Source organism: Lonchura striata, chromosome 7, assembly GCF_046129695.1.
Source record: "Lonchura striata isolate bLonStr1 chromosome 7, bLonStr1.mat, whole genome shotgun sequence".
NCBI lineage: Eukaryota > Metazoa > Chordata > Aves > Passeriformes > Estrildidae > Lonchura > Lonchura striata.
Genome location: NC_134609.1, coordinates 22,236,300 through 22,263,193, shown reverse-complemented (window position 1 = coordinate 22,263,193; position 26,894 = coordinate 22,236,300). Strand labels below are relative to the sequence as shown.

At 40.1% G+C, this 26,894-nt stretch overlaps 1 protein-coding gene across 3 annotated transcripts in view; it reads left to right on the top strand.

Moving 5' to 3' along the window:
* LOC110473608 (VPS10 domain-containing receptor SorCS1) overlaps positions 1-26,894 on the top strand; it is a 259,139-nt gene that overhangs the window by 55,962 nt on the left and 176,283 nt on the right. For all 3 annotated transcript variants that reach the window (XM_031505274.2, XM_077784683.1, XM_077784682.1), the window contains exon 2: positions 26,507-26,574. In XM_031505274.2, coding sequence (XP_031361134.2) covers positions 26,507-26,574 — 68 coding nt within the window. The remainder of the gene's footprint in view (positions 1-26,506; positions 26,575-26,894) is intronic.

The following is a 26,894-nucleotide window of genomic DNA, read 5'->3' as shown; positions in this document are numbered from 1 at the left end:
TTTAAGACAGCAGTAGAGGCAGAAAACTTAGTTTTTAAAGAATTTCTTTTTATGCATTGGTGTATTTTTGTTTAGTTTTGTCCTGAAATGGTGTATCTGAATCCTCTGGCATGTGTTCAGGGATGTTTACAGATATTTATTTCTAGTAAACAAGCAGGTCACCAGAAGATGCTGTGGTCTGCCCTTGCCAGCTGATACCCAGCAGCCCAGCGTGGGCAACTGATCTGACAACAGCAAGGCAGGGTTGCTCCTGCAGTAGTTAGGAATCTAAAATGTTAGTAAATATGTGGGGATAATTTGCATTAAAGGTCTGAAGAATTGAACATCTTGGGGGCAGAATAAGTAAGGAAAAAGCCAGCTTGATGAAAGCCTCCCTGATGTGACTCAGTCTGATATCTGACAGGAGGAGACCTGCACTGTGACACCTGCTGAAAGGGTTAATGGACTGTAGGATTTGTTGCTGGAGGATGAGCTGATAACTTAAGGACATGTGTACCTGTGATGCCCACACTAATAAATCAGGTTTGAGCTGCCATTGCAGTTTTCTATGCTGTCCTTGGAAGAGGCTGTCATACAGATGCTTAGGAGGGGGCATAATGTTTTATGACTACAACACCTGCAGTCCTCTCATGGAAGGAGTCCCCAGGAGATCCTAATCATACAAAGCAAATATTGCTTAGCCACTGATAATATCAAGCTGCCAAGCTGAGTTACATGGATTGCTGTGGCAAGTGCCTGGCTGATTAATTTAAATTTAATGTAAATAGAAATGGTGTCAAGGATATATTATGTAAACAAGAGATGTCTTTACACATGAAGGCATTAGTGGTGGACTGATGAGCTGAGATGGCATGAGCACCCCATCCCTTGGTCACATCTGACACAATTGCTGAGGTAAGGAAATGGAAAGTGATAAAAGGATGTGAGGTGGGGTTCCTGAGGCTGATGGAAAAAGCTTGGTGGCAGAGTCAGCACTGCAGACTCTGACTTCTTCTAGTGATTCTGTAAAGCACTGTGGGCAGTTTTTATTCCACCCAGCCCTATAAAAAAAATTTAGTCCCCTTCACTTTAACCCATGAAGGAGTTGAGCCAGGCTAAAGGGAAGTTGAGACTCGGAGGGGAGCAGGGTGGCAAGCATGGTGTGAAACCAGGTGATCTTTAAGGTCCCTTCCAACCAAACTGTGTTTATGGCAGTTAATTCTCCTGAATTAACCCCTCAGCTAACTTATTTCCCTTATGCCCAGGGTGCAGAGAGAAACAATTAGATGTAGGTTTATACTGCTGATGCAATCAGCTAACAAAGTGCTTCTATTGCTGTGGCAAGGAGGTGGACTTATTTATGATTTACCCTGTCCCTCCTTCTGCCCCCTGAAAAACAAAAAACTATATATATGTAAAAAAAAAAAATGTAAATTAGGTGAATCTCTTAAGCTCCTGTCAGGTTGCCAGTTCAAACCTACTTACTGCAGGCAGATCTCTTTATCATCAGAACCTGGTTGCTCTCTTTGGACCCAGTCCACAAACTTTGTTTTTTGTCTTTTAGGCTATGCATACACAGTTAATCACCTTCCAGCCAATAAATGACTCCATGTTACAGTAGGTCATTAGATATATTTTTTTTTAAGTAGGTCATTACTCTTTTTTCTTTCTCCAGAGCATTCTGATGGGGAAACTCTGGTGTGAATATTCATGAGAATACTAAAAGTAGGCAAGTGAGGAGATGGACATGTTATTTATGTTTGAGGAAGAAACTGTAGCCTTGCTTTCATCATATTGACTTCTGGTAATTTGCATACTGGACTGAAAGAATTTAATTAGGTGGGTTATAGGAAGAAAAGGATGGCTTGCTGGCTGGAGTTATGAGCGCTCTGTTCTGTGCCATACACCTTGTTTGACCTGGACAAATCATTCTCCTTTAGCTTTCCCACTTGTGCTAAATGGGGATAGTAATTACCCACTTCACTGAGGAGGGCATGTGGCTGAAATTAATTAATGTTTATAATGTACTTGGTTTTCCCAATGAGGTTTGTAGCCTTGTTGCTGAGTACAGTAATTTCTGGGTTTTGGCTTGTGTGTGTGCAAAGATTGGCTCCAGCAGAAAGGGTAGTAAAATACAGTCTTAAGAATAAAATTTCTTGGCACTTATATAAATGCAATTAATTCCTAAAGATTTTAAAGCATGAATACAGCTGGTGCTGGCTTTCCTACTGAAGTATAACTGCTCTGTGGAAAGCAAGAAAGTAAATAACAAGGCAGAAAGCTTATGGTGTTTTTTAATGGGAGCCATAAAAATACTGGACCTCAAGGATAGCCCTTGGAGAAAAGAATTCTTTAGGACACTGAACATAGCTTGCCTGAAATCTTGTGGGCTTGTGAAAAATCCAATCACTGTAACTTCTGGGAAGGAACTGAAATCCTGATTGAGCCTCAAATGCTTATTTTACAGTATGGTAGTAAGTAGAAGATATTATAAATCATATCAATAGAGAACAAATACTTAACACATATGTAATGGTCCAAGGATTTTTCTTTTTTTTTGCTTGATGGATTTCTGTATGATCTGTAATCTCTACCATACTAGTTTCTATTGATTACATAAATCCAGTGGTACCAAATAAAATCTCCAGCCTTCTGAATGTTTGCTAGAAAGCAAATTTATGCAAATCTGTTCAAGTGAGAGATCTTGGTGAAGAACATATTGCAGTGAATGAGCTGCTCCATGATGTTGACAAAAATTCTCAGTGTGAAGGGCCCACTGACAACCAACCTGCAGATGCAGCTGGGCATTGAAACCAGCAATACTGAGATTTAGCAGCAGGCCAGGTTACGCAGAGGGAAATCATCCTTGGAATTAAGAATATTTTTATGCAGTTCTTTGGATTGGGATGATATCAAGGAGATGTTAATTGTAAAGGAAGTGCTTAAGTGCTTTGCTGAATCCAGGCCATAATGGCCAAGGTCTTCACCTTTCTTTGATATGATGGGTAGCATCTAATGGTGAATCACTCCTCTGCTTGAAACAGCTTTTGAGCCAACCTGAACTGCAACAGAGATTTTCAGATGGGTGCTACTGCCCTTTCCAGAGTCCCTTTGGTGCTGTCAGTGAACCCTGAGTGATTCATCAACCCAAGGTGGGTTCCACAGAACCCTTGTTTTGTCATCCTGGAGTGGGTCTTTATTTTGTAATAACTTCTCCCTGCATTTTGACTCTGATTAGCAGTGTGCCTGTATTTTAATAAATTATCTCAAAGAGCTCCCTTCCGTCTTCCCTCAACACTTAATTAGGATGTGTAAATATGCACACAGCCCCATTACTGATGTTAATCCCAGTGCTGATAAAGCCGAATAGGAGGAATAGAAATGAATTGGAATAGGGATAAGCACAGGTCTTTCATTAGCCCAACTAAAAGTAATCACAGATCTCTTGCTGGTAATATACATCTTCCAGATAGAGTACTAATTACTTCTAGCAGTGCTGTGCTTTATCTCAGAGATAGCTTTATTGTAATCCTGCAGTGATCTAATGCTTTCACTTACTAGTTACTACTTTTTCCCTCTTTCTCTCCTTGATGAAGTGACCTTACAGATTTTGAACATTCAAACTACACCTTGTAGAGCCTGGGCTGAGGAAATCTGATTAAGTTTTTTTATTTTTTTAATTTTTTTTTTTTTGTGGGGAGGGTTTGATTTGTCTCTTTTTTCCCCTTCTTCCAAGTTTTACTCCAGTGCTTGCCATAAAGTACAGTTGTGGAGAATTCAAGGAAATAAACTTGTACATTACATGTGCCCAGGGTAATGTTTTATGCAGCATCCAGTGTGGCTGCAAATGTGTCACTGATAGATAAATCAAATGCTTCTTTCTGCTCGAGCAACCTGAAGTGCTTCAACATACGTTTTGTGTTATCTGTGTATTATGGGCAGCCTTTCCAAATTGTGGTACCTAAAGCTAAGTTGTTAAGTTCATAGTTAGGGTCAGACTTGCATCCTCTGAGTTCTTTTTAAGGGATACTAAATTCCAGAGATAAAACCTATTATATACTTCTAATTAGGATATTAAATTTCTGCTTGAACTGATTGAGAAGGTTGCTGGGACATGGCCCATGGAAACATATGGAAGTTGTCTGGGTTTTTGGTGCATTGGTGGATTTTTGATGTTTCTTTTGTTGTTTGTTTGGTTTTGTAGCTGTGTTTTTGTTTGTTGTTTGTTTTTTTTTTTTTTTTTTTTAAATCATTGAGAGCTCTACCTAGAGGTTCACCTGCATGGACAACTGATGTTTTTGTTTAGTCATTTTAGAGGCAAACAGCAGGGAGAAGAGGTTTGTATGGGTTGACTGGAAAAGACCTTTTGGGACATTTAAAATCTGCAATGTCCTTCCCTCAAAATGCTTGCTGTCCAGTTTAATACTTTTGATTGGACTGGACCACCAGACTCAGCATGAAGTATTCATTATTAGCATATTAATTAGCAAAACCAAAAGAGCTTTTAAGCCAAAGAAGTAATTTTTATAGCAAAACCCCATTCAATTTATACCCTTTACACGGAATCCTGCCTATATTTTTGATACTTTATTGAATCCAAAAAGAGCAAACAGTTTGACTGACAATGGATAAATTACATAATGTCTTGTCACTCCATGTTTAGTCAAAAAACATTGCCAATCACAAATTTACCAGCTTGTACTCATCCTGCTCAGAATTCTTTAAAATGTATCTCTCAGGCAGCACTAGTTTAGAAATGCCAGAGGTGACCAGGTGAACAAGTGGAGCTGTGTGGTGCTCTCATCCTGGTTCTGTGTTGTGGTTGTCTCCATCTCCTTCCCTCTGCTGCTCACCTTATACCACACCAGCTTCTGACCAAGAGTAAGGAAGTATTTTGGACTTGGAGAATCTGAATGGTCCTGTTGGCTTTGAGCATGTGGTGTTGTGTGATGTGCCAAATCCTGTCAGCTCAGTTTTGCTGCTTTCCTCCTGGGGAATACTTGAGATCATATCACTTACCCCTCTCAAGATGTTAGTTCCCACCTCTGCTGCTGCTGTGCTGTTGCTGAGAAATGCTGTCATTTAGAGGAACATATTTTTTGCCTGCAGACTCAAGTCCTTTCTGTGAATTTGTGTGAATGATTTCTGTAAGTACTTGTGTGTGTGCAGATGAAGAATGTTGCCAGAACAGGAGGCTGAAGGATCTGTGCTGAGACCTGTGCAAAAAAACCTCCCAGAGATTGACAAGGTCTGGAGATAAGTGGCTCATCCATACTTACAGCCTTACATCTTAATAAAAGGTGTTGAAATAAATGTTGATTGTGATTTGATGCTGTATTGGGAGAAAACCAATTTTATTTATAAACCAGTTCATTTGTTTATAGCCAAAATTTTTAATTGTCCATGACCTGTTTTGCATTTCTTCCCGGATCTTGTCTCACATGCTTGCTTTAGGCTCCTACTTTTTGTGGACCTGTCTTCCTTTTCTGGCTGCAACAAAAAAAAAAATCTTTCTTGGGATTTCCTGAAAGCACAGCAAGGCTTGGTTGTATGACTGCTTCTTCAGCACAGCATCATTCTGAGACTTGGCTGCTTGCTTTAAATAAAATAGTGCCAGATATTTTATTCTTGCTCCAAATAAATATTTTGAAGGAATTTGTGTTTAGTTTGTAAACAGTTTACTTCAATTACAGTTTATAAAATGATTTACAAAACATGCACACTGGAATGCAATTTGCTGAATTATTAAAGACATCAGTCTTACACTATGATAAATGTGAGCCTGTAAGTATCAAGAAAGGAAAATAAAATAAGAGAGGATGATCTGTGTTTTAAATAATACCAGAAATTTTGTCCATGCAGTTGGGTTTGGTAGCAAGGTTGTAGACTCAGTGCAGAGGAAACATTTCTGAAATTGTATGAGATTTTGAACTAGCTTATTTACATAGCAGTATATTAAAATTTCTGGAAATTGTCCATTTCAATTCTTATGCAAAACTTCTGGACTTTTTGGATATATCACTTGAAAACTGTAGCTTATTTTTGGCAAGGGCAGCAATAATAGCATCAGTAGTGAAGGTGTGAGGTTGCAAAGAAACAGATGCACAGAAAATAAAAACCTGGTTACTAAGATACACCTGTTCAACAGAGCTGTGTAATTACAGAAATGTTTCTGTTGTGAGACCTGTGGATGATTTGTCTGTGATGCAGTGGGGGTTGGAACATCTGGTCTGAGATTTGCAGTGAAGCTTCTGATCTCTTGTTACGGGCACCTCAGTTGTGCCCAGTGCCTCGGGGCAGTTAGATACTGTGCTGCCTTGCCCTGTGGGGTCTGAGATAAACCCAGGAGCAGATGCAGATGCACATCTGTCTTGCAAGCATTGGGCTGGCTAGGCAGCTCTGTGACATCCCAGCCTGCATTTTTTTTATGGCAGGCAGCACCCCAAACCAGCACTGCTTCCACACCCCTTTTACATGAAATAGCTCAAGGTTATAAGAGATTTCCTGCTGCTCAGTGGGTGTGAAACCACAGCTCAGGAAGCAGAGCCCCAGCTAAGCACTGCTGTTGTGCATGTGAAAACCTATTTGGCTGTATCAGTGGTACAGTCATGTCTGGCTGTCTTCAAGGCTGTTTAAGAACAAGGCTCTTCTGAGAGACATAGGCTTGGTTCTTAACCACTGCTGCATTTCAAACTAAGGATTCAGCAGAATCTCCCCCATGAGACTTGTAATGCTTTCCTGGCTAATGGAAATAATTCATCTTATCCAACTTAATGTGCAAATGATGAGGCTCAGGTAATGACAACATCCTATTAAGAGAGGATGATAGAAACTGGGGATTTGAAAGGCAAGCTTATGGTGCTGGCAATTGATTTTGTATTGCTGATTTTTATTTCCATTGCTTAGATTTTTAGACTATATGGCTGCCTAAATTTGGCATCCTTGTGCTGATCTAATGATGGATGATTCTGCAAGTCTGAAGATAACTTGCTTCCTATGGCATTGAGGCATTCTCAAAAGTTGCTATTGGAAAAAGAGGGGCTTTGGTACTGCTATATAGATTCTGATTTCAGTCTAAACCAAGGAGAAAAATTACTTTTGATATCTGATTTTAGGGCAGTGATAAGTCTTGTTTCTGCTTTACAAGCCAAGAGTTAATAAATGTCAGTGTTCTAGGCAGTGAAAATATCATGGCATGAAACACAAAGAAACAGTCCAGAAATACAGTTTAATTTTCTGTTTGATGTTGCTGCCCCCCGTTTTCCTTGAACATCAGCATTCAGAAGCTCCTTGTCTTGCCTTATCTTTTGCATGATGCTTGAAGAGTTCAAAGTCACCTAGGGGCTCTCATATGCTGAATTCTCTATATTTTTACATGGGCATCTCCATCCTTTTCTTTACAGGTACTAAACTATATTCCTTCAAAAAAGGAAGAGAGGAAAGACTGGTTGCTAGTTTTTTTTTTTTTTCCCCCAAACAGATTTCTGGGACATCATTCCTTCATTCCCTGAGAAAGACAGAGAACAGCTGCCATTAGAAGGTGACTCATAAGTACAAATGGAAAGCTTGCAAAAGCTAGATTTGGACAGAAAAAAAAATTACACGATTTTATAGTCAGCATGAAAGGTGAATCTATTATTTTCATGTAGCTCCCTTTATTTCTTTAGCACCCTGCATAAAATGAGATGATTTGTTCCCTAAGTGGAAAGCAAAGGAGAATTGTGTCATTTCTGATCTAAGGTGTTAGGGAGAGGTGGAAAACCTCAGTTCTCCAGTCACGAATGTTTTTAGTTGCCTTAATTCACTGGTGAGAGTGGGGGGACTGAAATCCTGCCGAGGGACTGGATCTGTGTTGCTCTGGTGTCTGGAATAAATGACACCACCTTGGAACTGGACTGTTTGAAAAGAATTAGACATCTCACAGTAGAACTGATTGTGAGCCCCTTGGTGCAGGGGATTTTGCTGTGTGTTCTCATGTTTTGTTGGTTTGGGGTTTTATCTGGAGGCAGAGGAGGGAAGGATATAATGGTTCTAAAGAAAATGGATAAGTGGAGAAAACAGCTGTTTGGAGATTTAAAAAAAATTATATTGAATAATTCAATTTGATTTTCTGTGGGAATAGTGAATGAGACTGTGCTTTTTTAATGTAAAAATAGACAAGTTCAGTTGAGATTGAACAGTGCATTTGTAGGGTGTTTAGATTGCATATTTCTATTCTAGCTAAATTACCAGCATTTAAAAGCAATTTAAGAACCTGAACTTATAACAGTCTATTTACATAAAAAGAAAAATAAAAAAATAAATTAAATATGACATTTTGTTTAGTAAGTAGAAAGTATTTTATTAATTGCAGAGCAGTTGCCCTCAGTCTAGAGGCTACTGATATTGCACTGACATAACTGAGGCTGTAAGTCTGTGCTAAAAAATATGTAGAGATGTTTACATATTGTGCTGGTAAGGTACTCTCTAAACTCATTTGGCTGTGTTGAGATAACAGGGATTTGTACTGCTGTGCTGGAAGCAGCCTTGCTGTCCTTCCACCAAGTTTGACCACCACAACCAGTGTGGCTGTTCAGTGCTTCCTTGGGGACCTCTGTCCATGCAGAGTCACATCCCAGGTTAGTATGGGCAGCCAAGCAGAAAGATAAACATACCTGACACCCTGGGTTGGATCTTAGAATAAATGGAGAAAAATAACGTGGGTTTTTTAACTCCTGTTTTTTCTATCAAAGTGCAAAAGATATAACGCTTGATTTTTGAAAGCTTTTCTCCTGTCTCTTGAATGCACTTGGTTTTTTATTCCATTTTATTGTCTTCTTTTCTACCAAGTAAGACAGGAAGGAATTTTAGAATTACAAAGCATAGTGAATAGCATTTTTCTGTTTCCTGTAAATGGTGAGACTCGTTTGATACCAAATACAGATTTTTGTGTCATATCACCTTGACCTTCCCAACCCATCCCTTCCAACAGAAAAAAAAAAAACGATCAAGAAGCAAATAATCTTTACTGTGAATAGTTGGTTTTATATTATGGAAGGAGGGGCTGTATTAGTCAGCTTTGCTGCTCATCTCAAATTGAAACAGTCATTTGCTCCTGTACTAATGCAAACTGCTTGTCACCATAATGCTGTATCCTCTTCATCCCCTTGCTATATATACACTACTTTTTTTTTTCCCCAGAATACTTAAAGGCATAAAGCAGCACTTTGTTCCTCAGGAAGTGAAAAAGAAGAAAGTGAATTTGTTATTCAGCAAAACAGATGTGTCTCTATGAAATGAATATACATCTATAGAAAAAAACATTGTCTACTACTCTTCCTGCTTACTAGTGTCTCAATATCAGCCACTAAAAGCTTTAGGGTCAATTTAGAAAAACAGTAATAATTGGAAATGCAGATTACTGCATAAACAATGTGCTCATGCAGTTCTGTGTCTAATTTGTGCAGGGAATTAGTGTAATTGCCAGTGCAAGCTGTGTAATTGGGTGTGGAAATGATGACCATGATTTCCGCATCCGCACAAGCTGCAGTTGTGCTTTATTTGCCTAGTGGCCTTTTCCAAATTAGCTCATCCTTTGGTGCTGATGAACTTGGTGGGATGGATCACTCTTCTCTGTGGCAGTGTGCAGTTTCAGAAATCTGTGGGTAGTGAGCACAGTGGGTCTGGAAAAGACAACTGAGTATCAGAATTCTGTCCTAAACAGTCAGTGCTGTTTGAGCAGGAGCTGTTCTGTTCCCTCCTGAGTTTTTGCACACATCCTCACAATTGAGAGAAAGGTTTGTTGTTTTTTTTTTTTTTTTTTTGAGCAACCTCAGCTTGTGTAACTTCTCACCTGAGAACGATGTTGGAATTTAAGTCACAGAATCACAGAATATGCTGAGTGGGAAGGGACCTGTGAGGATCATGGAGTGCCACTCCTGGCCCTGCACAGGACATCCCCAGGAGTCACAGCCAGTGCCTGAGCATTGTCCAAACACTTCCTGAGCTCTGTCAGTCTTGGTGCTCTGACCACTGCCCTGGGAGCTGCTCCAGTGCCCGACCACTCTCTGGGAGAAAAACCTTTTCCTAATGTCCAACCTAATCCTCCCCTTGTGCAACTTCCTTCTTATTGCCTCGGGTGCTGTCGCTGTCAGCAGAGCAGAGATCAGTGTCTGGCCCTGCTCTTCCCCTCACAAGGAGCCTCTAACTGCAGTGAGGTCTCATCTCCAGGCTGAACAGGCTAGGTGACCTCAGATGCTCCTCATACCACTTCCCCTCAGGGCCCTTCACCATTTTTGTTGCCTTCCTTTGGACACTCTAATGTTTCCCACTGATCAAACGTGAGGACAGGCATCGGTGTGCAGCTCTTACCTGCCAGCTCTCACAGGAGCTGATCCTCTGGGGAGCACAGCAGTGGTTTGGATGGGCTCTGGGGCTGAGTCCAGGGGGGGTCCTGGGTGCAGCTGTAAGGATTTACTTGAGGCAACCTAAAATAAGTCAGCATCAGGCTTCTGCTCATGCCATCCCACGTTTCAGTGTTGCTGCATCCAGCTGGGCTGAGCTGTGCTTTGTGCAGCTGATGGCAAGGATTGCATTCACTTTGTGCCTTTCTCTCTGCCAGGCGTAGAGTTTCTTGTCACTGTGCTGGTGTGACATGAGCAATCACTTTGCTTTCTGCATACAGAGGGAGGAAGGAATATTAAAAGCTGGGAGGAAACAACAAAAAACTCTCTAGGTCTGCCTCTGACTCCAAGTTGTCTGCCTTTTCCTAGCAAGATTGGGGTTGGTGAATCAGAATTACTGCCTCTTCATCTGTTTCTTTTCCAGCAAAATGTTCTGGTTCATTTTGTGCTAATATTTGCAGCACCTTTTCAAATTTAACATGGAGATAACACTAAATAACATATTTTCCCTGTGTAGGAAATTAAAGCCAGAGGACCAGAGTTCTTTATTTGGGAAACTGTGACATTTTTATTTTTCAGCTTGGTTTTGCTTTAATCATCTTCTAAAATGCTTAACATTCTTTTTCCTATTGAAGAAGAAACTGGCTTAAAAAGGAAAAAACAGTTTTTATGGAAAGATTTTACTGGTTTAATGACATGTCAGTGAGTTTCAGCTGAGTAGTCTTTAATCTTTAGAGGCATTTGTAAAGTGATAAACCTTTTAAAGTGATAGGAAGCTCATTACTCAGAACTGAATTTTGGTTTTGGTTGTTGCAGCTAAATCTGTAGAGCTGATACCTTTTCTCACTGGTTGTAATTTACCCCATTGAAAAGAGAAGCCACTGTCTGATAATGCTGTGTCTTGGTATTACATCTTCACTGTTGAAGAAAAATCATTATGACAGCTAATGATAAATTTTTTTCCAGATGAAAGGTGTATATGCTTTTCTTTTAATAGTTCCAATTTTTTAAACAAAAATGGGAAAACGAGTTTTTGTTATTCCATAAAATTGTACATAACCCCTCCTGTAGCATCAGGTACATCTTTAGTACAGCAGATGTTGCAAGGACAGTGATAAAACTGAGGGGCTTTTTCACAGTGAGGGTAACGTGCAGCATTGTTGATCACTCTGCACTCTCAGGTTTGTGGTTTTTTGTGAGCGTGGTGCAAATAGCATCAGGGTTGTCCCTTTCAAACTGGGAAGTGGCTTTCATTCGTTTTCCTGACAGACTTAATTTTACTGAGTTCAGTACTAACAGAATTGGTTTCAGTGTGGGGGGTAGCCTTCAAATGTATGCATGAAACTCTCTGCAGCAGAAAAAGAGTAAGGCAGAGCCCTTGGAGAGATGAGCTTACTGCATCTTATAAAGTTCTTTTTCAGGGCTCCTGAGTTTAGTGCAGGGTGGGACAAGAGTTGCTGCCCTTGCTTACATCAGTTTTGGTTTGGATTTTCCCAGCTGTGTTTGTTTCCTAGTGAGGCAAATCTTTCATTAAAGGAAGCTGGAAGCAATAATTCCTCACGTGCTTCTGCTTTCCCCTGGCTGAAGAGCTAGTCCTTGGAGTGCACTATTCCCACTGTAAGAATTCCTGAGAATGCCTTCTCTTCCCTGAATGGTGTTCCCCAACTGACTGAAATTACTTGGTGCTCCAGTGGAAACACATTGAGTCATACCAGGTTATTTCTTCCCTCTTTAATCTTTTTGGGGACTATAAACTGCTAGTGGTGCTTATGGTGTTACACTGAGCTACTTGATTAATGGCAAGCCAAGGGTAAAGGCTAATAATCTACTTTCTTTACTGATCTGAATGGAACAAGCAGCTGCGGATAAGGTGGTAGGTGAAAGTATGAGAATATTTTTCTTACATAAGGCCTATTCATTCAGTTGCTTGTGTGGCTTAAAGGCAGAAATACAGAAATATCATTCTCCTTGAGGACAGGTGTTGAGCAAGCATAAGAGATGGTGGGGGAAAAAATGGTATGTGCTCCCTTGGAGGAACGTGTGTCAAATGTGTAAAATGTGTGTAAAATATAAGTCAAAGGGAATGGTATATAAAGCTTCATTTCATACCTGTCTTGATAAATGGCTGACTGTGAGACAAATTTGGATGGGTCAGTGAACTGGTGACAGGGCTGAAAGTTTCCTTTAGAAATAATTTAAGGGGAGTCTCTGTTGTAACAAATGAATCCATGCTATTTCTCTAGTGAGTTTTGGGGGTAATTGCATGCAGATGAGAGAGATATGGAAGCAATATCCAGTTTTGGAGCAAAATTCAGGTCTTTAAAACCCTTCTTCATCAAGGGCAAGAGCAGATTGGTTTGCTGTTGGAGGAAGCTGAGTAGGGTTGAGTGAAAAGATCAGTGGACTAAAATTTGGGAGTGCAATGCTGAAAGAGCAGAAATGTGTAAGTGGGAGAGGTGCTTATTTTGCTGCAGGTTTGCACTCAGAAATGAAGTGTTTTTTTTTTTTTAAAGAAAAGGAGTACCTAAAAGTGGAAGTATAATATTCAAGTGGTTGAGTGCTTCTGGAATTAAGTTTCTAAGCCAATGCTCTCTATGCTCCCAGATTATCTGGGACTTGCCAGAGCTTCAAGTGTTTGAATCCTTTGTTAGACTCTCAGGGATGACTCCTGCCTATAAAGATTGGGATTCACTACTTCTGTATCTGTAGGATGTTATTTGTGTAATGTTAACAAGATGTGGAAAAATACCCAGAAATCCTGAAACTCTTAAGCTTTCAGTATGAAAGGTTTTTATTGAGTCTGAAATTCTGAGAAGAGCTCAAAATATGTTTCCTCCAGCTTTCACTTTTGCATTGATGCAGCTGATAAAAGAATACATTTCTTTGCAGTGTGTTGAGAGGAATGGGCCATTTTTCTGTGCTGCACACTTCAGGCAGGATGGTTACTTTTGTTGGCAGGCACTAATGGAAATTTTTCTCAAGTTATAGGAATTTTGAAAATGACAGTCAGTACATTTCTTTTCATTTTTAACAAGCTTAAATAAAGAGTGCATGGCAAAACCATCAGGGAGATTGGTGTGTGTGTGGGTAAGTTCTGGGGCTGATACCTGATAAAGAAATCCTCCTTGCTCCCATGTGTTGGTATACTTTTGTTTAATGTAAGAGGGTTTTGGGGTGTTTTTTAAGATATCAAAGATACTCTCACTAGAGGGAATGGCCAAACCAGTGCTGATTTCCTACAGTGTCTGAATTCTAAAGGACATCTGCTTCTACAGGATGATTTTAAGCATCACTGTTGAACCTGGATGATAACACTGGTCAGATGTTATAAAAAATGGTTGATAGTTTGGGTGTTGCAGTTTTGATAATTGGCTTCTACCCAGTAGCCTTTTGGCCTTTGTGTTTTGCCCTGTGCTGAGAGAGGAAGCCAGAAAGTGACTTGGCTTTTTCATTCCCAAAATACCACATGAAAATCCTGAACTTAGGTAATTTATATATAGAAAAATAAGAATATCTCCTCCTACATCTCACTTGACAGTGAGTGAGGAGGAGGAAAAATGAAGTTCACCAGTCACTTGGGATGCGTCTTTCCTGTGTGTTCTGCCAAAGCCTTGAGGATATAGGCAGAAGGCAGCTTAGGTTTTTTTATCCTTCAGATAATAGGATCTTAGTCACACATCTTAGTGGGTTAATAAGATTTTTGTGTGTTGGCTTGTAATATTCTTTGACTTTCTCCTCCTTTTGAGGTAGCTTCTTGATAAAATGTGTGCCAGGGGAAAGAGGAGATGAGGGGTGCAAGTTACTGTTCCACCCTGCCCCCTAACTTTTAAAAGATGAACCCTCTGCAGCAGACATGTGCCTTTCTTTTTACTTTATAAGTAGGAGGCTTAAAAACTGTAGCAAAGGAAATATAAGACTCAAGTTTGAAGAGGAGGGAAAAATATAGAGAGCAATAAAGGACTTTCTGAAGAAGAAAAACCTTGTGGTTTTTTTTTTTTTTTTAAAGCTTGAGGGGACTGCTATTTTGGTCACAGTGCTGCTAAATTGATTGTCTTATATATATTAGTTATAAATAGTATAGCTGATTACAAGGTGGAATAATTAACTTCTGTTGGACATTGTCATGATAGCCACAATTTTAGTTTTCCTATGGGAATGTGAACATGCAGCTTGAAGGTTTGTGAGATCTTCCTGAAGAAGTTTGCATCAGTGCTGCAGGTCAGTAGACATTCCTAGTTTCTCAAAGTGTTGTTTTGCCACAACAAATTCCATGAGGATCCTAGGTGGGAATGCAGCAACAGATGGGTGCAGCTTTCCAAGGTGAAACCCCCTTACACTGTTGTTATATTGATGCTTGTGCTAGCCCTGCCCTGGCTTGCTGTCAGAGTTGATGACACCCATGGGAGCTGTTTCATCTTTAATTGGTGGCTGTAAATTGGATGGGAGTAGTTTGAAGAAAAAAAATAAATAACCTGTAATTTATGTTTTGATGACAGGATTTTGTGCGTCTGGTTGCTTTGTTTGTTCTTATCCCACAAAAGAACTGGGGAATCTTACTTTGTATATATCTTCATTTAAAAAGTTGTTTCGACTAAATTATCTTCTCCTCGCTAAAATGCAAGAGTTTTCATTCTGACAGCATCAATCTGTTTTACAGAATATAGAGCCCCAGTGAGATTAGACCTTTAACAGCAATTTATATCCCAGGTCTGAAATGTGCACTTTATGTCTGTTATGATCCCTGGGTGCCTGTTATGGGATTACTCACATCTTGCCATCCTAAGTTTCTTTCCATAAACTAATGGAAACCCTTGAGTCTGAGGTTCAAGGAATACACTGAGATGAAGCATGGTTAAACAGCTCCTTGGGGAAAAAGAAATAAGGTGGAAAAGTGAAGAATTGATGATCTATTAGCTGTTTAAATTTCCCACCTTGAATTATTGACAACGTGTGACATTACAGCTTTACAAATTACTGTCTATAAACAGCTTGGAAAATATGACCTTTGCCTTATAATTGGTCTCGAGATGCCTTCCAGCTTCATATAAACAGCTGCTGATGGCATATTTTGTTGCAGCTGGAGTGGGTGGAAGAATGCAGGAAGAATTTTCTTGTCTAATCAGGCATATATTATAATTTGTCAAATGACAAAATGTACTCTGTGATGGTTGAAATGTCTCTGTTTGAGACTGGGCTCACTCAGTTTTGGAGTGATCTAATTTTCAGTAATAAAGACATCTGATTATTTAAGGTTAATTGTCCTTACCTTCTGCCCTGTCTCTTTCTATAGCAAGGAGACACTGGAAAGCCCCGTGTTACTCTAATTCCTCTTATTTCCTGGCCTGTGGGGACCAGTGAGTGCAAGCTGAATTGGTGGTTTGTCCTGTTTGTTCATGGCAAACCAAGTGCACTAAATTCTTGCTTTCTGGTGTTGTTTATGTGATTAACACACAAAGTAAGTATTGTACTGAATTTCACCTTGAGGTTTCTGCTGATTTGGGAGAAGCTGAGAATACAAGGACTTGATTTTTCATCATCTCTTCTTATCACTATTAAGGAGTAAGAAGACACCAGGTTAGTGTTGGCAGACAGAGAGCTCATAAGGCACTTTCTAAATCTCAGGCCTGAGCCAAATTAATTTCTAATTTAACTCCATTAATATGGGGTTGCCCTAAAATGAGACCTACCAAGTTTGTCAATGGAGTGATGCATTTTATTATAATTTGTTAGTGAAAGATGCACAGGGAATCATAGAGAGTGTTTTTGGATGAACAGGGTTTGGAAGAATAGATGTCCCCAACACAGTGCAGCAAAAGAATGTGGAGAATAAAAATCATTTTTACACCAGACTTGTTTGTTTTCTCAGTTTCTGGGAAACATACCTTGTGTCTTTCAAGTCAGTGTTCGTCACTGACTGAAGATCAGTCCAAAAAGTTTATGTTCCCATCTGTGTGGATGCAAAATCCAGTAGGATTGCAAGAAGGGGAAGAGAAAGCTTTGGTTCATGTCCTTTAGAGCTGGACAAGGGTGGAAGTTGTGACTGAACAGAGCAGGTCAGGAGCTTGTGAAGCCACCTCTTCCTCTGTTAGAGGACAGGGAAGAACAATTTCAAGACTGAAGACCAAGGGGCTCATCAGGATTAGTGTTCCCACCCTGCCTCTTGCAACAAATTCTCCTGAACTCTGAATGCTTGATGTTTGTAATGAAACCAGCTTGCATCACAGAGCTCTTGAAAGGAGTGATAAATTAATGTTTTCAGGGCACTTTAGGGACCTAAAGGCAAAAGGCACCTTATGGTCTTAAGTTTCACTACCCCTGCTGCCCCAGGATGAAAGTTTTACCTTAAAGATCCAATTTCTTCCCTGGAGTAGGAGAGAGACAGTCTATTATTCAAGGATATCATCCTTATCTTTGTTGTAGTTGCCTTGTGGCCATGCAGCATCACTCAATAATACTGTCAAGTATTATCTTTTGCTTGTGCCAGAGTGCTAAGCAGTGATTTATTGCTTGAATACACATTGCTTTCATGAAAGTGATTTGTTGAAACAATAGTAAAGTGCTAAATAAATTATTCATTGCATGCTAATTTTTCACTTTTATATTCTGTAGTGAGCTCCAGAATAAACAACTGGGTGTGGTATAAATCTCTGTTTTTTGATTGTGTGTATCCCCCACCCCCAGTATTTCTCCCAGGACATAGTTCTTTTCCCAAGGAGGAATATCTTCACCCTTTCTCACCTTGGTTGCCCTTTGGGCTACATTTCCTCTTCATGTTTTCTTCAGGTAGATTTGGGTGAATTATGTTCAAGTAGAGCCTTGGATTACTGGTTAGGGGAAAACTGAGTGATTGGAGTTCGTGGGTATTTCTAAATCCTTTAGGACTTCTGGGTCTTAACCAGAAAGGCACCACCATAAATAGAGCTTACAAAGTAGGATCCTGGTGGCTGGCTGGCACGTTTTCATAAGTATTTTCTTGCATAGTCCCTCTTTCTCTAAGTGTTATGTGCTTTTAGCTCTATGCTGCAAGTCCTACTTTGCACAAGAGAACAGGTGTCTGAGAATCTCCTCAGAATTAAATTTTTACTTGTAGATCTGTTGGCTTTCCTGCTTTCCTTCAGAAATGGTTTCTCAGCACTTGAAATCTTTGTCCCTTGGCAAAGCCCAGAGCCTCTGGAATGTTTGAGTGTTTCAGTAGCAAGCCAGGAGCAGGCCAGGCACAGAACAGCAAAGTGCTTTTTTCCACTTGACCCTTCCACCCTTTCTGGGTGTCCACTCCAAATCATTGCCAGTGACTGCATGTTTAAGCACAAGCTGCTGACTGCCAGTGAATATAATGGGGCATAAGAGAAGAATTTTCTTTCCAAGTAGTTTAGGGCTTTTCCCTCCTCTGGTCTTAATTCTGAAACAATCCCCTAAAGGCCTATGTGGGTATTTGGTGAAATGAATAAACAGAAGACTGTATTTCCCTCTTGAAACATGCACTGAGCTCTCATGCTAATGGCTTTTAAGCATCAATGCAATTATAGTGTGTAATCGATTCTCTCTATACCCACTTTTGTCTTCTGAAATGAAACCCTGTCTCTTTCATAATTATTTGCCTTTGTATTAAAACTTTTCAAGATGACAGGATGTCTATTCCATTGTTTTTGTTCTCCTTCCCATCTTTCCTGTCTGATTCTGCCACTGGAAGAAATTTGGTTGTTACATTTTCTTAGAAACCTGAGTATCTCAGGTTTTTTTCCTACAGTAATTTACTTGCTAGATTTTCCTTTTGCTCCTTTTAATTTATTTGGTTTGTGTTTGGTTCTTTGGTTTAGTTAATTATGTTTGGAACAGCTCAGAAATATTTCCATGAAGCAGATTCTTATTGAATGAAAGAGGAATTAGTGAAAAGGGATTTCAGTGTGGGAAAAGAAGGACTCAGAGCAGGGAATTAATTCTACTCTATAAGTTATTCAGCATGTCAGTGGGCAAGGTGTTTTTCTGGAATGTGATAGGCCTAGCTTTGAGTCCTTTTCAAAGCCAGGAAAAGCAGTAACTCAGTGTCTTGACCTTTGGGCTTTAGTTACTACAGTCTCCTCTTGGCTTTGGTGGTGGTAGCATTTTAAATACTTCTCAGACTGTAACAAATTTCTGTTTCATTCTGTTGACAAGCATGAAGACTGGGGCTATCTTTAAAAGGTTTGAAGGAGAAAGATGCTGCATTTAGCCTCTCTTTATAATAATTTCTGTTGCTGTCTATTCTAAAAGTTGTCACCATGCCAGGGACCTCTGTAAGCTGAGTGTAATAGAAACTGCCATACATCTTGCTCTACTGATTGAATTATACAAGTTAAGAAACGAAATACTGGTATCTGTATTTGGCAAACATTGAATTTCTGGCCTACAGGTGATTTTTATAGATGCCAAAAATAGGAATAACTATGACAAATTTATACAAGTTCATGAGTCCTAAAGCTACCTATGACAGCTATAAGAACAAAGGAATTGGCCGTATTCTCTCTTTAAATGTGGCTAAAATTGTATACTTGGGAAAACTTGCACAAATATTGCTACATATAGTTTCATTATTTGACCTTAATGTGCATTTTCCCCCTGAATTTCTGTTTCCCCTTGAGCTTATAGTAAATTTCTGGTATCCACAAAATGGAGTGGGAAGGAACTCCCCTACTTATATATACGTAATATTTTTAACTTCCCAGGTTTGCTTGGTCCTATATGCTGAAAAGTAGTGAATAATAAATTCAGTACACTTGTGACTTTACAGATGTCTTTCATATCTCCTTTGTCTCTTGGATTGATAGTTGGAGTAATTTCTCACTAAAAAAAGGTCATTCCACATCTTTGATCATCCTTGATTGCTCTCTCTGATCCTTTTATTATTAGGCACAATAGTCACAATAGTTTTTGAATTAGGAAGAGTTTAATCTGATGACTTATGGAAGTTATTAAAGGGAAGAGCCACCCTCTACATGGACAATTTTTAATGCTTTCCCTCTAAACCTCTATCTCTTGTGCTACAGGTGGGATAGTGGGCAATATCAGGCCTTTTTTCTGTTCATTGATGGCTATAGAAAAATTAAGGAATTTTACCTTATGGGTTCTTTGTAACAGAGATCGGTGAAATGGAGATTTGGTAGTTTAGCTGTATAACTCTGTGGTTGTCCTCCTCTGTCACTGCACCCCTGTTGATCCTGCAGTCCACGTGGAAAGCAAATCACAAAAGTCTTCATGACTCCATAGTTCTTACTACTTGAGTGTTTGGTAGAATCCCTGATACCTCTGGCTGGTATAAAAATGCTAAAAATCTTATGAGGAACAAGATTGGTATAAGTAATTTTCCCCAAATAATCAGTTCTCTCAAATTTTTTTTTTTTTTTTCTTTTATTCATGAGCAGTCTGTAAAATTCTCAGTGAATTATTCAGGCTAATTTGTGAATTTATTTGGAAGCATTTCTTCACATAGCTGTCTCACCAAAGAGTTCATTGAGAATATTCCTGTGTTCTGGTTGCGTTATTTACAGTCCCAGGGTTCTGGGTGAAACTGGGAAAGTAGAGATGAAGGGAACAGATAGGTGCCCAATTATTTCCAGTTTTTGAAAGTGCAAACTCTCAAACATGACAGCCTGAGAATGATGGTTTATTGACTCATAATGCATAGAACAGCTTCAAGTCCTTTAGTTTCCTGCTCAATTATAGAAGACCAGCATGCTCGTGAAAACTTAATTTAGTGCTTCTTTGTTATTGACTTGTGTTCCTGTTAAGTAGGCGAAGGAAGGGATCTCTAGAGTTTAATAAGGGATTCATGGATCACTGCACTTTGAGGTGTACTTAAACTGTCTTGATTGTGCCTGGGTATTTGTTTCTCTCTCCCCAATTAGAAGGCAGCGTGACTGTTTCATCAGAGAGTCGTGCAAATATAGTTACACCAATAAATCTAGCTACCACATTTTACATAGCTGTATGTAAAATGCTACATTAAACATCTGTCACACTGCAGGCTGCCTGTCTCTGTGTGAGGCAGTGCCTGTGACTAAACCTTTTCAGCTGGTAGCAGCGGAGCAGCCAAACTGCAGATGGGGTGTGTTGAGTTCCAGCAGCTCTGCAAGTGTTGCATGCTCCTTGCATGAGTGGAAAGCACCGCAGGAGAAGATGGCTGTGGCAGCTGCTCTTTCCTTGAGCACATCCTGAGGATCAGCTCGTCGTGCAGAGTGTGGAGCTGGCACATGGCTGAAAGTAGATGCTTTCTGCTATGCTGCTAGTTCTGGTACAGAGCCAAAGGTGGAGCTCCTGAAGACCCAGCTTAGTTCTCTTATGGTGGAAATGAATATGCTATCAAGGCATAGAAGATAGCAGCCTGAGATGTTGAAATCCATGGTTGTGGATAAGGAGTCAGGACAGAATAGTGCCCTGAAGGTTTTCCTTGGGTTGTGAGGGTGGTGGGGTACAGGAACCTTCCTTTTTTTTTTTTTTTTTGTTTCTCCTGGGATTTCAGCAGTCAAAAGGAGATGTCTGATCACCACATCAATAGTCCTCACAAGAAGCTGATTCAAAATGCTGCTATCAATCAAGTATGAGAAATATTTTATCAAATATACCATGTCCAAATGATTTAAAAAATGTTGATGAACAGTCTATGCTCAACTCATGCTGAGAGCTGATGGTGTGCAAGTCAGGAAAGTAGATTAATAAGTACATGTTTTTTAGTGATGTAGATTATCCCAGGACAGCTGCAGCCTTGACTGAAATGTGTGCAAAAATACATGTAAAGCATGAAAGTCTGAAAATGCTAAAGCGGTTTGGTTCTGGTTTTGACTTCTTAAGCAAAGTGTGTTGTGATTTGAAATCAACATTTGAATCCTGTAGGATTCAAAGCCCCTGTAGGGGTCATCTTTCTGGCTCAGGGTTAGTTCAGTCTGCAGATAACATTGTAAAATTCAGAGCCCAAGAAGCTACAGTGAACACCTTTAGAAAATTGATGGTGGTGTTCTGTTTGAAGAATTTCTATCACTACAAAGCCCATGAAAGTGTTTGCTATGAATTTAGACCTTGTTGAGCTGTGTAAGGTGGAAAGCACTGAGAGGACCTAGGGATGATGATGGGAATACCTCTGATAAAATGTATTGAAGATGAGAGCTCTGTTGGTGTGCATGAACTTGAGTTGGATTATCACAGACCATGTTGTGTGGTGGGTCTTTAATAATGGTGATCAAACCTCAAACACAGTGATTGTTGTAGTCCATGTCCTTGGTAAGCTGAGCTTTAAATGAGCATCTTTTAGCACAGTACTCGTGTTGCATTCCCAGGAACAAATTCGCCATGGTCAGTTCCCACTGAGGAGTGTCACAGCTGCCTGACCCTGTGTGCTGAGAGCTCCTCAGTGCTGCTTTCGGTGGCAGTGGTGGCTGATTTGCTTTGAGGACACACATGGTGACCCCAGATGAGGTACAGAGGCACAGGTAAAGCCTGTTGCTTCCTTCCCGGTGAGTTATGAACGTGATCAGTAGCAGAGTGCAGACTTCCACTACCTTCCTGGCCAGCTAGTTCAGCACTGTTTGATGAGAGAAATATTTTTTTTTTTGCCAGAGGAGAAAACCATTTAATTACATTTGGAACTTGTGCTGTAGTAAAGAACAAGCTCTGGCCCATATCCTGAGGGAACCTTGCTAGAAGTATTTACAGAGTAGTTGAAAGACAAAGATTTAAGATAAAGGTCAAGACAAAGATCTAAGCCAGTTGTAAACCTGGGTCAGAAGAGCAAGGGAGGGTACTGTGAGACAGCATGGATCACTTGGTCATAAGCCAAAGTAGGTCTGGGGACAATTTAGCCATGTTTACCCTAGAATTTCTTCTGTGATAGCAAAGATCCTCCTAGGACCTGATGTAGCACAGAGCAGTCTCTTCTCTCCAGCCACTGACTTATGTTTTGAAACCTATAGATGGTCCTTCACATCTCAAGTTTTAAAAAGCAGTTAGAGGTCAGGATTCATTAACAAAATATGGTTTTTTTTGAACATTTTTTGAAAATGTTCTCATGGTTTGAAGAAAACCATGATGGTGTCCAAGGTGAGAATACCTTGTCTTACCCAGAATAGCCACTGGGAACTGATTTCCTTTGGGAGATGGTGAGCCAGGTTTAAGCACCCCTTTTGTCAGTCTGTCTTCCCAGGTGCCTCTTTCTTTCACTTTGTCCGAGTAACTAAACCCATTTTTAATGCTCTATCTTTTGGTAGGTGCATTCACTTTAGGATGTGGTAAACCTAGGATCAGATATCTTTTTCTCTGAGCTGTCAGTGCAAAAGTGATAAAGTTTGTTTCTCCTTCTCTTTCCCACCTGCTATGGCAGAATAATCCACTTCAAGTGCTGATCCTAATGAAAAACAGACTTTCTGAAGCCTTGTATTTCTATGCAAGAGGAAGGGTTATCTGTATTCACAGCAGAGCTGGAATAAGACTGGATTTTTAGTTCCTTTTCATGCTATTTCTAGTTTGCTTGGTTTTTTTCTTCTTGCTCTTGTTAGCTTGCATTGATTGGTAAGTGGTAAAAAAGGGAGAAAAACACACAGTCCCAGAAAGCAAAAACAAAGCAAAAAAATGAAGAAAAGGCGAGACGCTATTTTCATTTCATTACTGTGCTTCTTCACAGCCCCTATTCTGACATTTAGAACAACATAATATGCATGTCTCTGTTCATTAGGTTTCTCAGTACTACACAGTGACAGCCAGAGAGGGTGTGGGAAAAAAAAAAATAAACAATCTTAAACATGAACTAACCTTTGCAGGCTAAATAACAAAGAAATGAGAACAGCAAAGAAGAAAAATGATTTCTGAAAAAGTAAATATATCTGAAATCATGGCCTTGCATAGGTTACTCAACTATCATTACAAAGGGGGAAGAAGAATAGTGACCTCTAGGGCAGAAATAACTAATTTTCTGCCCAGTGATTTGTTTGTTTTACACATATATGTTTGAGCAGATCTATTACTGATATTTGAACCATAGTAAATGACAGAAGGAGACTGCTGAAACCATGGATAATCTTAAAGATATTTGGAAGCTGATACAGATTCTCAAAAATTAAAAAGCTTCTAATAGAAAAAGCTCTTGTGTGGGGTGTTGAAGTAGTGTACCTGTTCAAGGCTAATAGTTCCTGCACCAAGTGGAGATATCTAAGCTGTTAATCCAGAACTTGGTGCATGTGTCTGCTGCAGCGTGCTGTCAAATACAAATCTTGGGAATGTTAAATGCTAAGTTTTTTTCCTAAATTTACTGGGAAGTCAGGATATAGCAACATTACTTAAGGTTCTTGATGTATCTAGTCAGTGACTGACATGCATGTTGGGATGGGGCCAGGGATGCCTCTGCAAAAGGATTGTTAGAGCTGTATCAAAAAGGGTGATGGAATGCAGCTGGCTTTCTTCCCCCATCAGTTCCAAGGCAACTACAGAACTTTAAGATTGTGTGGGTTTTACTGAAATTTATCAAGGAAGAAAAGGGAACAAAAGAGACATTCCAGCCCTCTGGAGGTGAAATATTTTGATTTCTTCTACTGGCACTTTTAATTTTTTTTGTCATTTCATATTCTTTTTGGGATGTCAATTACAATTTTTCTCCACTCAAATGATGAGATTAAAATTCTCAATGGAGTCTTCTTTCATGGCTCTTATAAGATTTGTAAATTTTCCTCACTTGGGAAAAAGTAAAAATCTGAGTATTTTATGAAAAATAATTCTCAGTCTATTTAGCACCAGTAATTACACACTCCTGATCTTAGTATTCCATAAAATTAGACTGATTCTAATTCTGGGATTTTACTGTTTCTTGTATGATCTTCCCCAAGAGTACATCAACCAGTGGCAAGGAACAGGGATAAAAAAAAAAAAAGTCACACTGCTTTTCGTGTTTATTCTTCCCAATTTCTATGCCTGCTGTCTTCAGGTCTGCTTCTAAAACTACCAGATGTCAAAATATTAACTGGGGGAAACATTCATTAGTCTTTGATGTCTCTGGTACCTCTGGCAAGCAGAGGAGGAGAGGGACAAGAGGAGAAGACAGGACTTGGAAGGAGATAGAAGGAACTGTGCAGCTGCTTTGCAGGTCCCAGGGAGGCTCGAAGCTGAGGCTGTGTGCAGCTCCCACATGATGTCTGCACACAGGAGTGGAGTTCACAGATACCTTTCATTGGGTTGATACTCAGAAAGGTTTTATGTGCATATCCCATCCCCTTCTTTGGTCTCCTCCCTTGGTTTTTATTTGCTTGCTAAGTAGGGGATTTGCAGACCTGTCCAGAGGGTGCTGTGAGGGGTGGCAGTGACACAGCTCCAGATCTGGAGCTGCCAGCTGCCCTGCTGTCATTGATAAGCATTCCTGGGAGGGTGCAGATGGAAACACAGGATTTACAAAGCCCTGATTGCCTGTAGCCCTGGGAGAGAATATGTGCCCACCCCAGCTCTGGCTTCTGCCTTGGCTGAGGCTTCCCACCTTGGCTCCCTCTTCAAAGAGAGACCTGCCAGGAGAGAGGGGAGCTGCCAGCACTGGGGTTTTGGGGAGCAGGGGGGATGCTCATGTCAGGGTGCCCTGGGAGCAGAGGGGAATTGTGGCTGCTGTGTTCCCCATGAGCTGCACATGACTTGTGTTCATGCAGATAGGAAGTGCTCTGGGCAGCCTTTCTCCATGCTGGCAGTGATTCTGGAGTTGTGCTGTAGAAGGAGGTGTCAGAGGTGTGCTCTCTGCCCCCTGTACTGCTCTTTCTGCTGTCGCATGTGCTGACTGTATTGGAAGAAGATAATTCTCCTTGTGGCTGTTTCAGGGTGTGGAGGAGGTAGATGGGCTTTTGGCTTTGGAGAAGGCAGTGGTGAGGTCTGTTCCTCCCCATGTGGCAATTCTGTGCCAGGCTGGTGCCAGCTGGCATTGGGCTGATGGGCACTGAACTTCCTACAGTCCTTTGCTTCTCAGCCAAATTGGTTGAAGTTAACAACTTTATCAAGGGACCAGGAGGACTTTGTGTCTGTGATCCTCATTTCTTAGGAATACAGGCTGAAAATAAGAGGTGTATAGATCAGAGGTTTTGTCAGATAAGAGTTGGGTCTCTAATTTACTGTGGTTTTAATGGGATAAGGAGGAGGATAAGATATACGGTGAGTTGGCAGGCAGACATGCAAAATAAATTAGTAGCAATAATAATGGCCTGGTAGTTTGTCCCAAATGTAGATCTTGTTAAAGAAGCTCATCATCTTGAAAATCAGAAATAAGTTTTTAAAGACACTAACAAAAGAGCAGGCTGAAATCCTTTGCTGCAAATTCTTTTTGCTAAAATTGCTTTCCTCACCCTGGTAAGATAATTTTATTCTAGAAGTGCCTGCTTTGGCAGGAGGGAAAGCTCTTTTTCAAAAGAGCTAATAAAAGTCATAAACTTGGAAACAATTCCATTCTGGCTAAACCTAAAACTTTTTAGTGAAGTTATAGAAGCATCAGTTGTTAGAGATATTTGAAGGCCCACAGTTCAACCTCTTTCTCAAAGCAGTGTTATCACCAGCTTTAGATCAGGTCAGCCATGACTTTGCCTAGCCAGGTGTTAAAAAACTCCAAGGATGGAGGCTTTACAGATGTTCTGGGTAGTCTGTCCAGGTGTTGAACTATTACCCTTATTGAGATTTTTCCTGATGTCCAGCCAGTCCACCGGTGATCATTTGCTTGTGTCAAATCATCTGCTGCAACCAGAAAATGTTTGGAGACAGGCCAGTGGGTTATCTGTGCACCGCAGCTATGAAAAGGATCAGCAGCTTCAGTGTCTGTGAAACAGAGTAGAAAATAGTCCCTATTTCTACTGCATACAGGATCTCATCTTGTATCCTGAAACTCTGTCTAGATCTGAACTCATTCCCACTGCACTCTGCCTCCTGGGGTTAAGGGAAGAAACTGTTGGAGATGTCATGCAGAGGAACTGAACAAAAAAAGTCCAAAAAAAGCCTTAACATCTATCTCTGCAAATACTTTCCATGTCAGTTTAGGCAATCACTTTTAACAATTCATTCAATTATGTTAAGCACCCATTCAAGGAATCCTAAGCCCTCCCCAGGGTCATTTCACTTCTATGATATCGTAATTGTTTGAGACTAACCATGATTTCTTCTTTTGCTTTTAGGTGATTCTAATTCTGACAAAGCTCTATGACTACAACCTGGGAAGCATCACAGAGAGCTCTCTTTGGAGGTATGGAGATAAATAGAGTTAATAATTACCACCTTACGTAAATAGGAAAAGCCTGATACAATTCTTTTATTGAATTTAATTGGATTTCTTTAAAAGTGCTGGAAGGTTTCTAGCTGAACTTTTTCTCACTCCTGTCCTTTCATACTCAAGGACAAAAAGGCTGAAGTCTCATTGTCTTGTTTCAGCCAGATAAGGTACTTCTCAGATATTGTCTTTTGATATTACCTTTCCCATATTATTCAGACTGAAATCAACCAATTGGTTTACTTTTGAGAGCAGTGAAAAGCCCAAAGTCCTTGTTTATAATGAAGCATCTCATG